The sequence below is a fragment of the Bombus huntii genome, unplaced genomic scaffold, assembly GCF_024542735.1.
Source record: "Bombus huntii isolate Logan2020A unplaced genomic scaffold, iyBomHunt1.1 ctg00000239.1, whole genome shotgun sequence".
Classification (NCBI taxonomy): domain Eukaryota; kingdom Metazoa; phylum Arthropoda; class Insecta; order Hymenoptera; family Apidae; genus Bombus; species Bombus huntii.
This window is the reverse complement of record NW_026099456.1, coordinates 2,956-19,161: the sequence shown is the minus strand read 5'-3', so window position 1 is coordinate 19,161 and position 16,206 is coordinate 2,956. Positions and strand designations below refer to the sequence as shown.

Here is a 16,206-nt window from a genome sequence, read left to right as displayed (position 1 = left end):
AACAGAACTAAAGGATCTAAGAATCGCTCAGTAAGTAACAATGCGATTATGGCTGATTTCAGACAATCTGCGGCATTGAATTTTCTCACGTTGTCTCGTAACGATCGTGATTTTCCTTCTGATCCTTCAGATTAAACGTCCCTGAACATCGTTAACTAAATCATGAATTTATAACGAACCCCATTTTTCATTATTTTTTAACAAGATTCCAAAAGATATGAAAAGTAGACAAAACGGAGAGTTTACCTGAACATAATATTTATCGAATAAATCGAAATTTTATTACACGTATTTAAATATTTAAATAATCTATCATTCGAGTGTGTAATTTGTAATTATAAAATTTTATAATTCGTAAACTCGTAGAAGGCAATTAAAAACTCATGAATACACAAGTGTGTGTCACTTCATGTATGTACTTGTTGTATCGGGTATTTATGACATTCAAATAATAATATCTACATTTAGCTTTCGAAAATTAACTTGCTAATACGAAGCGTATTTACCTTCATATTTTATAATAAACTTAATTATTTCGTTAGCAATGAAACATGTGCGTCTCGCAGAAATGTAAAAAATCGTAGACAAATATAATGTTCCTAGTTTTACTTAACTTCTTAATTTTATTTACAATGATTATTGTAACGAAGTGCCTTCAAGTGGCAATAACTCAAATTTAATCTAATTTTTACGAACGCATAATCAAACTCGAATTTTATTCTTTAAGATATAGTTCATTCGAGTAACTCTGAAACGTAATTAATTAAAGCTTAGAAACGAAAGATTAAAAACATTTAATCCCCAATGGTGTATCTATTCCACTCTATATTAATATTAAAAAAACATACAAATCGGCGTCAAAAGATGTCAATATTTACAATCATAAAAATCGCCACGTTAAATCATCTTTTCATCTACTAATCCCACTCATAACAGCACACTCACCAAACAAACTATCAATGATCGCAAACGAGTCACAATGCCTTTCACACTTTACGTAAGCAAAAAAGAATACAACGATCGTGATAGAAACGTTACAAGTGTCCCATTTACATATGTGCGTGTCTGTGTCAAGACTGCAATCAGTAAGATTAATCTCGTCTGTCGTCGACAACATGCTTCTCCGAATAATGGTACAATCGTCTCGTAACATGTATGATTGATAACTCGTCACGCTAGAGGGGCATATTCATTACTCGTCGCTTCAGATTGCATCACGTTAATATTAATTAGCGACAGAAACTACAATAAAGGTCGCGAACTCTCGTATGTTGAACCTTAACATTGGGGCAGTAAACGATATTTATGGAGTAGAGATGATATAGCACTGCACGTACGTAGCTGTGCGCATAGCATCGGATTCCATTGACTGTTAAGGGAATTAAAATGAGAAGAGAGAAGAATTTTCCATAACGATGCTACTAAACGGTATCGAGAAGAATCATTTCGTCGATGGTCTACAATAAAAGATTATAATACGTACTTGAGGCGGATAAGTCTCCTACGTGAAAATTACATTGAAGAAGAAGAAGAGAAAGAGAGCGATATAGATCCATGCGTTCCTTCAAGAAAAAAGAAGAAAAAAACCGACTAGATGAAGTAAGTAGTTCGCAAAAATATAACGTATCGTACCTTCGTGACTTTCCATACGAAAGTCGTATTCAGCTCTCCGCGGCTCACCGAATTAAAAAAAAAAATCGTGTTTGTAAGTGTGCTTTAGATACCGAAAAAAACAAGTTTTAAAAATCATGTGACAAGTGCATTTTTAAATCTGAGACGTTATCCTCTTTTGTTCTCCCGCTCCTGCCTTTTCTACGCCCGTCGAGATCGAATTCTCGCGATATTTTGCAATTCGTAGCTGCCTCTTTGGCACGAACAATTAATGTCACGTTTTTAGAGGATTAGACGCTGAAACTATTAAAGCTGCTCGTCAGAATATTCCTTTTAATCTGTGACGAATGAAAAGAGAGAGAGAGTGCGTTTCGTCCCGGGACTACCGGTGGACTCGTCAGTAAGGCTATGCCCGGTAGTCCCTGCCTTAGACGTAGAGGGAGTCTCGCTAGGTGCGGTATTTATATCAATCGCTCGTATATTCGACCGCTAGCGAGTTAGACAGACAGACTCGTTGTCATCGTAGCCCTCTAGTGTTGGCGGTTGGTACCCGCGGATCGCCCGGGAGGTGTTGCGCCGCGTTGATGCCTCGACCTGTCGGCGTCCTGTTGATACCGATCCGCCACAAATCTTTCACACGATGTAAACTTCCGTGGTAATCGACTTTGAAGTTTATTATCTCGTAATCTTTTCATCGAATTTTAATCCTTTTAGGCTTAAATCTGCCGAGTTTCTGAGCACTGCGTACACATGCAAGCAAAATTTCTCTGAGAAGCGGAAAACTTCGAAATTTTTGTATTTATCTATAACGGCATTGTTTTGCATTTGTATTTGTATTTATCTAAATTTCAAGAATGTCTGAAAGTTGCGAAAATTAAGACATCGATATTTTCTTGGTTGCTTGTGGTAGCTGGTATGGCAAAGTAAGTGTACGAAATTTCTGGGATCTATGGGAAAATTCTCGTTTAGCAGTTACGCGTAGGAAAACTTTCAGAAGCAATCGTAATTAATAAATTGACAGTGGAAAAAGTAATTGGCCGATCGCGAATGGTTTTTCCACGCTTATTATAGCTTTAAATCGCGTTACATCTACAATTAGTCTTGAATTGTACCTCCGTAAAAACAAAAACATGTTTCTCCACTGTAACAGCACGAACGACTCCCACGCATACGTCGAATACTCGCTGCGATTCGAATTCCAGGTATTTGTAGCTCGACGATATTTCTCGAAACACTCTGAAATTGGAATATTCTTCGCGCATTTCTAAGATTCTCCAAGAAGAGATTTCAAGCACTTCTAGGGAGAAATTTCTTGGAAGATTATCTCTGTACTCTTTATGAACATAACGCGAACTTGGCATTATAATATACAGCATGTTGAATGCTGAAATTATCGATTTTATATACAGATTGTTACGACCGTTCGCGGAGAGACGTTGTTGGAATAAACTGTGATTTATAACTTGTTATATCGGTGTCTTATTCAATTCAATAACGCACACAAATACAAAGGAAGGGTATTGCAGATTTATGGAGATTATGGAGAAAGATATTAAATTTGTCAATAAATGCTTTGTTACAGTTGGTACGACCGTTCGCGGAGAGATGCGGTCGCGAGGACGCGTCAGCGAGAGGCGTAAATTCTCGCGACGACTATGTTAATCGACGCCGCGAAATAGTCGTTCCCCTGTTTCGGTTAAGACAACAGAGGTGGTTTAATGAATGTAACACTGTATTAACAGGTTAACATAGAATGATATATTTTACAATAATATGATGAATATGTTACAGAAATTTGACTCGACTTTACGATATCTCTAGATAAATTCGTTTGCTCGTCAGATTTGTCGAAGTGTCACGTTTGACTCGTCAGAAGGAACTGATCCCCTTCGATTATTCCTTTGTCTCATTTGGAAGATGACCCCCACTATGCTCGGGTCACGCCACCGCTCGCGCCTATGATCACGTATGCCTCTTCTTGCGTGAAAAACGTAACGGTCAAAAATCGACGTTTCTAGAGCTCGCTGCTTGGCAACAACTATGCTCTTGTCACGTAATTTTTGGGTTGGTCGGTGAAAATAAAATATAGTTGAGTCGTAACACCACTATTTACTTGGTTTTAATCAACCTTTATTATGAATTCACCAATCACAATGTAACACGCACTGAATTAACATAAATCACAATTTACTCCAACCACGTTATGTAAGACTTAGTTACAACAATACATTAACTACGCGACTTATAAGAGTAGAGACCGACATAGATATGTTGACTATTCTAAGGATACAGAATAAGTGAAGTTTTACTGACGATACTGTGTCTGAGGAAAGCTAGGGGTGGGTGTGTCTAAGGACACGGGACTATCGGATTTGTTGATGACAATTTTGGTTAAGGAAGTGAGGGCAGTAGACACCATCTCCGATTGGATAATAGGACGGTTGGTGGACCAGGAAGGGTTTTAGCCGCCCTCGCGAGAAAGTTGCCAACGGAACATACCAGATGTGGAGGAAACCAACTTTCTAAGCTAACACGTGGTAGACAATAAACGTAAAGGGAAATTTAAGACAGGAAATACTCGCTTGGTCCGAAGGACCTTAACTATAAAAATGCCAAGGCCCCCCTGGTGGGCACTTAAGACTATTGAGGGTGCGCTCCAAGGATATGCAGACATCTGGGTGCCATCCTGTCCGTGGTGTGTGGCCTGGTCTCTGATATGAATTGACGTTACATACCCCCCTTCTTAGATTGATTTTGGTCCTCCAAAATCTCAGTGTTTCTGCGGATTATCTCTAGGTCAATTGGCTTTTCCGGTAAGGTTGCTGTTTGCGTGTTGCCTAAGTATATTATAGTTATGAAGCCCGTCCTGGAAAATAAGGTTTTAACCGGTTTCCATTAATTTTCTTGATATTACCTTCTATTAAAACCTCATAATACGGTGTTTTAACTCTCTCAATGGTGTAGGGTCCTAGCCACTCTATGTCTAATTTATGCTCTTTATGGTCGTTGTGTATTAAGACTCTATCCCCTTCTTTAAATATTGACTGGGGTTTTATTATTCGTCGTCTCTGATCTCTTTGATATCTTTGTTTACTCCTAATCAATTGGTCGCGAGCTTTCGAAAGTCTAGAATCCCATTCTCGTTTTCTGAATGCTACTTCGTCCGCGTAAGTGCGTTGTGGATTTCGTGAAATGGTCGAGGGTAAGTTGGCTTTGTGTCCGAATGTCAATTCAAAAGGTGTATAACCGGTCGAGTCGTGTATCATCGTATTGTAGGCTAGGCATATAAAATTTAAATGTTCGTCCCATTCTTCCCCTGAGTCCCTTTGAACACACTTTAGCATATCTGCTATTACAGCGTGAGTTCGCTCTAATGATCCATTACTTTGGGGGTGGAAACTAGTAGTTTTAATGTGTTTTATTTTGAAGGCTTCTTCGTATTTTTGCATTAAGCTACTAATAAAATTTTGTCCTCTGTCTGTCAGTATTTTCTTAGGCGCTGAGAATATGTATATGTAATGGTCTAACAGGGAATTCCAAATAGTTTCTGTTTGTTGGTTTTTTATAGGAACAAGGATAAGGTATTTTGTGAGTTCATCGTGAATGGAGAGTATAAAGGAATTGCCTCGTTTCGTTTTCTTCAATGGTCCTAGTATATCCATGGCTATCTTGTCATTGGGTTCCAATGGTGTGTCGGTTATACATGGTTCTTCTTTGGGTCGAATCCTAGTCATTTTTGCGGTTTGACAGGTCTCACAAGTTTCTATTCTGGTTTTTATTCTGTCCATAAGGTGTGGGATACTATATTTGTCTCGGATTCTGTCGTACGTCTTTTGTATCCCGGGATGTCCTATCAAGTCATGATTTTCTTTCAGTATTTGTTCTATCTCTTCGTCACTTAAGCTCTGTATTGGCTCGTAAGCAAACTCTATGTCGCCGCGTTGGTCATTGAAAAACAAAAGAAGTCTCTTTATGTGTGCTTTGTCTTGTGCGTTTAAGTTGTTGTCTCCTATCCCTATCTTTCTATTTGTTTTGAGTACGTTTGATATTTTCTGTAACCAGGCGGTTTCGTCATATGGGCCTAGATATGTTTTTGTTAATTGGAAAAAGTTGTCTTTGTTAGGTGTTAGTTTTAATAATTTTGGTATTTCTTCTGATTTTTCCCAGTCTTTGAATTGTTTTAATAAGACGTCAGTTTGTGTTATCGCGTGTACTCTGGATAGGGCGTCAGCGGCCGCGTTTTCCTTTCCTTTTACGTATTCTATGTCATACTCGTATTCCTCTAATCTTAATCTCCATCGGATCAGTCGGCTTGAGGGGTCCTTACAGTTGTGTAGCCATTTAAGGGCTTGGTGGTCTGTTTGAATTTGGAATTTACGGCCTAATAAATATTGTCTCAGTCTTTTAACTGCCCAAACGATAGCTAATAATTCTTTTTCCGTCGTTGTATAATTTCGTTCAGGAGGGTTTAATGTTCTCGAAATGAAGCAACAAGGGTGCCCGTCTTGTGAAAGGATCCCTCCCAAACCTTCGTTACTGGCGTCCGTTGTCAACGTAAATGTTTTTGTGTAGTCGGGATATTTTAGTACCGGTGCTTGGCATAATCTTTCTTTTAACGTATCGAAGCTGAGTTGTGTTCTGTCGGTCCAGTGGAATGGCGTGTCCTTTTTCGTGAGGTCCGTAAGGGGTTTTGCTAGCTTTGAAAAGTTACGAATAAATTTTCTGTAATAACCTGCTAGCCCGAGGAAAGATTTTACTTCTGTTGGGTTCTTAGGTTGTCTAAAGTTTTTTACTGCTTCTATTTTCTTCGGATTGGGTTTTACTCCCTCGCTTGTTACGGTATGTCCGAGGTATTCTAATTCGGGCTTTAAAAATTCGCACTTATCTGGCTGTAGTTTCAGCCCCAATTCCCTAAGTCTTTGTAAAACGATAGCTAGGTTTTGGTTGTGTTCTTCTATCGATTGACCGAAAATAATAATATCGTCCAAATATGCAAAGCAATGTTTATTAATAAGTCCGCGAAGCGCAGTGTCCATCATTCTTTGAAATGTCGCTGGCGCGTTTTTGAGTCCAAACGGCATTCGATTATAATGGTAATGTCCTTGTGGTGTGCTAAATGCAGTGTACTTCTTGGATTTGGGATCCATAGGAATCTGGTGGAATCCCGAGGATAAGTCTAAGGCGGAAAAGAATTTTGCGTTTCCTAACTGCGATATTATGTCATCTATGTCGGGTAGTGGATATGCGTCTTGGTCCGTAAGTTCGTTAATTTTTCTGAAGTCAGTTACAATTCTCCATTTCTGTTTTCCCGAGGCGTCCTGTTTCTTTGGTACAACCCATACTGGGGAATTATATGGAGAGTCGGAAGGTTCTATAATGTTTTTCCTAAGCATTTCGTCCATCTGTCGCCTAATTTCTGTTTTGTGGCATTCAGGGGGTCGGTAGGATTTAGTGTTTATGATTTTGTTCTCTTTTAGGGTAATTGTATGTTTAGCAAGTGAAGTGCACGGTAAGAGTTCTGTTTCGAGATTGAAGACGTCCAAATAGTAAAGTAATATCTTTTCAATTGGTTCTCTGAGAGCCTTTTCTATATGTGAAAGTCTAACTAGATCTCTGAATGTAGAAATTTGATTGTAGGTGTTGGAATTTTCGATGCAATTAGTGATTTTTAAGTTGGACTCACCACCATTGATAAAGCATACTGGAGTCGGTTTTCCTTCTAGGTACACTGTCTTTGATATGGCTTGCCCAGGTGATATGGTCGTTGCCGGTTGTAACAAAATAGTATTATTATTTAGTTTTAATCTGTTGTTGGAAAGATTGAATTTAAACTGTCGTAATGCGGGGAAACCTAATATTCCATCTTCTATTAGCGGAAAATCATCATCTATTATATGAAAGTCTATCTTTTTGTCAAACAGATCTATAATGACGCGTTCGGAAGTTTCGAATTCAGAGTGTCCCATTGTGAATTTCTTCACAGGTACCGGTTCTGTTCTTGCTGTCCATTTTCGCTTGAGCAGGTTGATTCCTGCCCCTGAGTCGACAAGAAATGTTCGTTTCGGTTGTCCGGCTGGTCCAAGGAGCACTGTGGGTAGTTCTCCTGTAGTTGCATTGATCCTGATTCTTTCGTTTCCATCTGGACGAAGTTGATTGGGGGTGCTCGTTGTTGTAGGCCTGGTGTTCGAAAATTTGGACATTGGTTTGATCTGTGTCCAAAGCGTTTGCACTTGAAACATTGTACCTGGGCTCGTTCTTCTAACGGTGCTCGTCGAAAGGCCGTTTTAGGTTGTTGGGCGAAACCATTTTGAATCGCTCTGGGCGGTGTGGACGTGAAATTTGCTACTGGTCGTGGTCGATTATCGGGGCGAATGGTCCGTTCCTTACGGGTTCTGTGCTCATGAAAGTATCTTTCGATTTCGATGGCGCGTTTCTCGGCTTCAATAAAATTCTGCGGCGGAGTGGTCAGTAGTATTTGTCCTATTTCTAATTTTAATCCGCGAACAAAGTCCGTTATCGAGTCTTTCAAGATTCTGTCGCTCACGGCGCGTCTGTTCATTTCATCTGGGTATTCATTAGTAATGCTGTGCTGTAATTCATTGTAGGCTCGTCTAAACCGAGTAATATAGCTCTGTACGCCTTCACTAAACCCTTGTCTAGTGTCTCGTAATTGATCCTGGTTTTCACGGACCGAGGTTCGAGTCGCTAAGTTCTGTCGTAATGCTTGGTATAAGTGGGCGTATTCTGAAATGTGCACACTACGTATTGCCATAGCTGCTTTTCCCGAAATTCTCTCAGTCTTAATCATTCTTAGCAGTAAGTACTGTTCGCTGCACATTACCCTCATCTCTTCGACTTCTCTAACGAATTCTTCCACTCCTATATCATTTTCGCCGTTAAGTTGTGATATACATCTTATTACATCTGTAGCTTTAAGCTCTGGTTGCGTAGAACGTTGGAGGAACGCTCTGCCCTCGGGTGATTGGGGTGGCTGAGGCATTGGAGGGGGTTCTCGGAAGACTGACTGATCCGTAGTGGTGGGGTTTATTTCATCTATAGTTATCAGGGAGCTGGCTTCTGATCCGTTTCTCATTTGCATGTTTGCTAACTTATCGCTTATTCGTGCGATCTCTGCTTCGAGTCGGTTAAATCGTTGCGTGGAACTCTCGCTCTCTTTCTGCCATGCGTCTATTATAGCTCTAACTGTTGGGTCTATCCCACTACTAGTTAAAGCGGCGTCAACCATTTCGGTATTACTTTCTTGTGGCGTTGCCATTGTTATACTACTTGTACTGTCTGTGCTATTTGACAAAAGAGTTCAGCGTTCGCTCACCTTGATCGTTTACCCCGTAGGAAAGGTACCGTTGCGGTGTTCCTTTGTCGAAACGTCAGAGGTGTCTGCTCTGTTGCAGTGGTCCGTTGATCCTCAATCTTCGAAGTTGACCGTAGCCCGAAATGCGTAATTTCGTTTTCTCGAAGCTGATGGATCCTGGCAGGATCGCCAAAATGTCACGTAATTTTTGGGTTGGTCGGTGAAAATAAAATATAGTTGAGTCGTAACACCACTATTTACTTGGTTTTAATCAACCTTTATTATGAATTCACCAATCACAATGTAACACGCAGTGAATTAACATAAATCACAATTTACTCCAACCACGTTATGTAAGACTTAGTTACAACAATACATTAACTACGCGACTTATAAGAGTAGAGACCGACATAGATATGTTGACTATTCTAAGGATACAGAATAAGTGAAGTTTTACTGACGATACTGTGTCTGAGGAAAGCTAGGGGTGGGTGTGTCTAAGGACACGGGACTATCGGATTTGTTGATGACAATTTTGGTTAAGGAAGTGAGGGCAGTAGACACCATCTCCGATTGGATAATAGGACGGTTGGTGGACCAGGAAGGGTTTTAGCCGCCCTCGCGAGAAAGTTGCCAACGGAACATACCAGATGTGGAGGAAACCAACTTTCTAAGCTAACACGTGGTAGACAATAAACGTAAAGGGAAATTTAAGACAGGAAATACTCGCTTGGTCCGAAGGACCTTAACTATAAAAATGCCAAGGCCCCCCTGGTGGGCACTTAAGACTATTGAGGGTGCGCTCCAAGGATATGCAGACATCTGGGTGCCATCCTGTCCGTGGTGTGTGGCCTGGTCTCTGATATGAATTGACGTTACACTCTCGTCGATACATTGTATATGATCCGACGGGCAGATAGGGCGGTCTGCCTGCGACACTGTAGGGCCGCGAGCGACGATTAGAAAATACAGCCTGTGGTAAGCCTCGTGGCGTAACACAAATTTTACGTTAATTTTATTCGAAAGATTTAGGTCAAATTTTTCCTTCGAAGAAGATTTTTCTGTCTTCAAAAGCGATTTTCCATCATTAATCGAAATATCATTTTTGCAATGGCTTGCTAGTGGGATTACGTGTTAAAACGTTCAGCTTTAAAGAGGATTATCTCCATCTTGGTGAGACTAGGCTCTCTAAAAATTGATGAATCCTGTACAGACAATATCTATAGTAAGCAACGAGTCGTCAAAACTTCAAAATATTATTACCCCGCTTTTACGTCGCAGATGTCGACAAAAATATTAATGAGATTTCCTAAGATAATCTCATATTTATTTGTATCGTTAATTCAATCGACTAAGGAACAAGTGGTGAAGAACTATTAGCAGAATCCAGGGAAGGTTTTACTGGCAAGTTTTATTACAAAACATCTAAGAACGATTTACATCATAATAAAAATAATCGCGCTATCTCGTCGCGTGACATGCGCACGAGGTCTCTGCGATTGCTAATCGATCTACAAATACTTACACGTACATATGTACAAAACTCGTGGCCATACACCACGTTGTCCATATTATTTTCATCTCGTTAATATATTTTGTATATTTATGATGTTATTATTTTACTAGTATAACGATTATTGCACTATATTCTATAAGATGGAGCTTTTGTACGAACAATTTCAGGAACTTTTATAACAAAGGAAAGTACTAATTTTTAACATTAACTACCCACGACAATTTACGACAATTACTTTAACCTACGTTCTTACCCTAATTTTTATTCGCTCGCCTAATGATTGAATTTTTAATCAATCATTGTTGATGAAAAATTGCGATGATAATTGCATTGCGGATCTTTATGCAAATGCATATTTTCGTGGATACAATAATACAATTGAAAGATTTGATACAATCGAAAGGACTTGGGCAAAAGTATGTTTCTATCCATTAAATATCATCGATAGTGCTATACTTTTGGATATTTTACAAAATTTTGCGTCATACGCATTCTATAAATTTTCGTATCTTCGAATCACCCATAATTGCATAAAAATCCACTGTTTTGTGATAATGAATATTAATGACGGTGGAATTTAAGATTCCTGGATTCAGTAACTTGTCTTACTCTAATACATGTATTGCACGTTTTTGGAAGACTAAAGATTCTTAATATAAGCGTGCTTAGCTCTAAGCTAAGCACAAGCAATAAGCTTCTTATCTATAAAACGTTAATCTAGCCAATTTGAATCTAAGGGATTGTATTATGGATTACGGCTACTGAAAGCCATATAGCACTGCTGGAGCGCTGAAGCCCATCATTTTGAGGACTATTGCCAACGCCCTTTGATATATGCGGAAATACGAAGCGATCTTATGATCAAAGCAGTAGAAGGGGAAATAAAATATCTATACAACGGATACATGATAGGGCTTGGAAACTATTCTAGCAATGTAGCAAATAATCTACAAGCATTTGCATGTTATAAATATTCCAAAATATACATTTTCTTCCTTTCAAAAAGCACAATGTTATACGAATGAAAAATATTCGTCTGATTAAGTCAGAATTATCGACTTAGGTTATTTAGAAGATTGATCAGTAATATAGAAGGGTGAATATATAAAAACGAAATGTACGAACTATTGGAAACGGCAGAAGCCCAGATGCTGAAGATACCAGAAATGACGAGGGAACCACATGCCAGCCATCTTCTGCCCCATAGATCAAGAACGAGCGTGAAGAACGTGTCAGCAGGCAGCTCGGTTGCTGCAGCAATCGTGAACGTAACAAACACGTCCAGGCCTAAATTATCGACGTTTCGTACGTGACCATCGAACACCAAAGAAATCGCCATCCTATATTTCGTAAAACAATTTCATATGATAAAGAAAAGCACGCTATCATATTTCATGTGAGAAGCAAATTCCTTGCTTCAGAAATGAAGTATTTTTAGACAAAAGATATAAAACTGTTCGTGAGATTTTTACAAGATACAATTCCGATTTTACGTCAATCTATTTGATATCTGTTTAATAGCGATACGAACCAAATAACAATAAATAGAATCGTGATATTCCGTAGTCGTGGCGTTCTAAATAGATCCAACACGGAGTACGTTTTGTCTGCTTCCTCCTCTTTGCAGATTCTGGCACAGGTTTCCTGTTATTAGCAAATTTTTAACTAGTTAATGTCGTTTGTCTGTTTTTCTTACAAATTTATGTGAATCTGTTATGTGTACAAAGATTACGATAAAATCCGGAAGAAAGTTTATGTTATATTTGTATGAGGCGATCCTTTCGAAATAGTTTACTTGGACGTTCGCAAATTTTTTCATTTTACTTTATAAAACATCAAACCTCTAAAAGTCGATTATCTCCTTATATCGTACATTAATGTTAATATTGCCATGATCTATTCAGACTGAGCAGTTTCCAAATGTTTAATCTATTTGTATAAAAATTTTCAAAGATAAAAACAATATACAAATTCAATAAATAACATTACAGAAATAGACAATAACAGACAATAACAGAAATTGACAGCAATTTATCGCTGGCAATTTAGGTGATGAATAAGATATAAAATTACTAGGTTGTAAACAAATTTTCATTACGTAAAAGACCCAATTAGACTTCTATTCAAAGAAAATGATTATATGATATGCTTAAAGGCATATAAATTGGTATTTATAGAACGCACATAAAGCAGGAAAGATCATAAAAGTAGAAAATACGGAAAAGATTGCGGTATTCGGTTTATTTACCCGGAATCGTCTATAGATGTCATCGGGCACCTTGGTGCCGTTGATTCGCTCGAATTTACCAAGGATTTTAATGGCCCTGTCTATCTGACCTTGGCTGACCAGCCATCGAGCGCTTTCCGGTATCAACCATGGCGTACCTACGGCTAGAACAAGAGGAACTGAGGTGACAATACAGGTCATCCTCCAGTCGGCCAAATAATAGGCGATCCAGGGTAGAATGCAAGTTGCAAATGTGAAGAATATTGCGATCGACATATTCGCCACGAATGTCCTCCACTTTGGTCCAACGTATTCTAATACTGGAATAAAAAACATAATATTTAGAAGAATCATCTGTGAAAGAAATATTCTGTGAATAAAGAATGGAACAATATATTAGGTTGTCGCAGAAATTTCTTTCGTCTCGTAAGGAGATAATAGACGCATACTATTTTTTGTTTTATATTATTTTATTGAATTATATTCATTGGGACAAAATAGATCATACGTAATTCAATAAAATAATATAAAACGAAAGAAACTTTTGGGGCAACTTAACGCAATATGAAGAAGAAAAATTTGAGTTACAAATATATAAAAAGTAGATATACAATATATAGATTAATTTAACAAACGTGTTTAGTTCTACGATTAAATCGTGTTTAGATCTAATAACAAGGACTTTAATAATTTCCCGATGATTGTTCAAGCCCATTTAAATTTCCGTAAGTGTTTCGATACTTATCGACAAGAATACGTTTCTATTTACGAATTATACAGGGTGGTTGGTAACTGGTGGTACACGCGGAAAGGGGATGATTCTACGTGAAAAAAGAAGTCGAAAATATACAATAAAAATTTTTCGTTTGAGGCTTTGTTTTCGAGAAAATCGACTTTGAATTTTCGCTCGGTACGCGTGCACTTTATCACGTCTCGTTATAACGGATCTCACTGTAGATCGTTGTCTCAATTGACGTTATTTTTAAAATTTTTTAAATTTTTAAATTTTTAAATTTTTAAATTTTTAAATTTTTAAATTTTTAAATTTTTAAATTTTTAAATTTTTAAATTTTTAAATTTTTAAATTTTTAAATTTTTAAATTTTTAAATTTTTAAATTTTTAAATTTTTAAATTTTTAAATTTTTAAATTTTTAAATTTTTAAATTTTTATTCTATATTTTCGACTTCTTTTTTCGCGTAGAATCACCCCCTTTCCGCTTGTACCACCAATTACCAATCACCCTGTATTTCTTAAAGATACAAAAGGTAGAATCACGCGTAACTAGCAATATCATAAATTAACTGTGAATAAACGGATCGTTAGAGTCAAAGGATCATTTACATAATTCAAACACGAGCGTGTGTTACCTTGTTAAGCTATTTATGGTAGATATTGACAGATCGATAAGCCTGAGATACATATTTATGTCGAAACGAACATTCTCTACGGAAAGTCGAGTCTAATTCGATGAAAACAATTGACTTCCTGAACGAACATATCGATATATATCCACAGTGCAATGACAAGTAAATATTACTCTATTTTCGTACAAGAAAACAGATTAAAACGATGAGAACTTATCTTGAACAATTGAACTGACCTTCGCGATGAATGAATCTCGCAATTTCACGAATACGTAGACGAAATTAATGTCTGGTGCGTATACGTCCAATAAATTAGAAACGCAAGGTTGTAACTCTTTAATCGCATAACAGGACAAGATGCAATAAACACGTGGAAATATATCATAGTGAACAACGTCTATTTGTAGTTGCCGCAAAATAGGGAGTAATTGCTCTTAATGAAGCAACCGTGTTAGCCACTTAATAGTGGCTTGCTTCTAATCCGGAATCACCTTCAATTAGTTGTAACTAGTGGCTTCCTGATAATTACCGCTCAGTGGTTGTTTCTTTTTTTTTTTTTTTTTTGCTTTATTATAATTGCGATGCTCGAACCATGTTTACCATGGAACTCGCTTCCTTATTTAAGATCACTTTGCACCATTGATTTTTACTTTTCATGCTTCATAATGAACAAATTTATAATTCATAATAAACCAAAATGACGAACGTTCGTTTAAATCACGAGTTTCAGATATTTCTATTCTCTAAAATTACCTGAATTAATTTTTATTAAATAAAATAGCTATAGGATAATTCCACAAATCAGATATTTTGAGCAGATATCTCGGAATTTCCTGTTTAATTCGCCGTAAATTTTCCCAATACGCTCTGGACCTCCTACATATATATAACGTGTCTATACATAACTGTTAATTCATCATTTTCTCGTAATCCTAACAAACAATGCTTAAAAACTTTAACTACATTTTGGATTATTATCTCGTACGAATAAATTTTAAGCTATTAATCGCTTTCCTGAAAATCTGGGTTGGTTATCAGCTTCGGTACGAGACCATCGAGTAACTCCGGTACGCATGAACGGAAATAATCTCCCAGTTGTAGTATCGGGAAGAAGGGCCCAAGAAACGTCGAGCTAACTACAGACAATGTCGCGAGAGCCGAGGCGCTGTCGGCTCCATCGATGCATTACCGGGTCCTTCAGGTAAATAGGTAAATAGTCGAAAGGACCTACGTGACCCTGGCTACGAGCGTCTGTAGAACACGTGTGCGGTGGGCCCAGCAATAGACAATAGAAAGCGGCAACGGCCAGAGCGTTAGTCGAAAAGCAGCGTGCGAGCGGAAAAGCAGCGTGCGAATCGAGAAGCCGAGTGCGAGCTGAGCGGAGACAGAGGTTGCGAGTGGCGTTGCCGAGAGAGTGTGGATTGCGCTGTTTTCTGTGCGTTTGGCGTGAATAGTTCAGGTTGAACAACAATCGTCTTTTTCTGTCTGATTAACATCTCTATTGTCCACTCTTTGTAAACACATTATATCACGATATTACATATTTTTGGGGGCTCGTCCGGGATTGGACAAGACAGAAAACGAAACGGTTTAACAGAGCTATTCGAGCTAGTTGTGAATTTACCGGTACGCGGTGCGGTAAAAGACGATATCGTTGACGGTTTAAGTTTGTGTAGTGTGAAAAATGGCAAACGTCGGGGACGAGCGATTGTCGGGTGAAGAGGGTTCGACGCTGGAGGAGCTGAGGAGTAAGCTCGCGCGAATGAACCTCCCTATATCGGGTGCGAGGTCAGTGCTGATTGCAAGGCTGAATCGGGCGTGTAGGGCTGGACAATCGTGTCCTAAGGGATCGACGGGCGGTGAAGAGCTAACCGGTCAACGAGATCTAGGAAACGTACAGAGAGCTGAGCGTGATTGTAACGAAGATGAAGATGTTGAGAAAATGAATACGAAGGAGTTGAAGGAGCGCCTCGCTAGTTTGGGTTTAAAAACGACGGGAAGAAAAGTAGAATTACGCGCACGGCTACAAGCGGCCATGGATGGTAACGACATATCGTCGGAAGAAGAAAGCGACGACGAAAGTGAGGATGAAGATGACAAGAAAAACGCAAGAGGATACAAGAGAGATACGCGAAGGGTGTATCAGGACCGTGACGAATGTTGTCGAAGGGCAT

General features: G+C 38.4%; 1 protein-coding gene across 1 annotated transcript; it reads right to left on the bottom strand.

Annotated features, from left to right (window-relative positions):
* Nucleotides 1–11,361: 11,361 nt before the first annotated feature.
* LOC126877772 (organic cation transporter protein-like) lies at nt 11,362–14,685 on the bottom strand. Its single transcript, XM_050640308.1, has 5 exons — nt 14,269–14,685; nt 12,688–12,986; nt 11,971–12,083; nt 11,561–11,779; nt 11,362–11,386 (listed from the first exon to the last, which is right to left on the bottom strand). Exons 2-5 carry the CDS (start codon nt 12,940–12,942, stop codon nt 11,362–11,364), a joined length of 612 nt encoding a protein of 203 aa, XP_050496265.1. The 5' UTR covers nt 12,943–12,986; nt 14,269–14,685.
* Between the last annotated feature and the right edge of the window lie 1,521 nt (nt 14,686–16,206).

Excerpts from the sequence above, each read along its gene's own strand:
- LOC126877772 (XM_050640308.1), bottom strand. The coding sequence starts at position 12,942 with ATGTCGATCGCAATATTCTTCACATTTGCAACTTGCATTCTACCCTGG. Across the intron at positions 11,780-11,970 it reads ATTCTATTTATTGTTATTTG|GATGGCGATTTCTTTGGTGT; the intron begins GTTCGTATCGCT and ends TACGAAATATAG. Across the intron at positions 11,387-11,560 it reads TCTGCCGTTTCCAATAGTTC|ATTATTTGCTACATTGCTAG; the intron begins GTACATTTCGTT and ends AAATGCTTGTAG.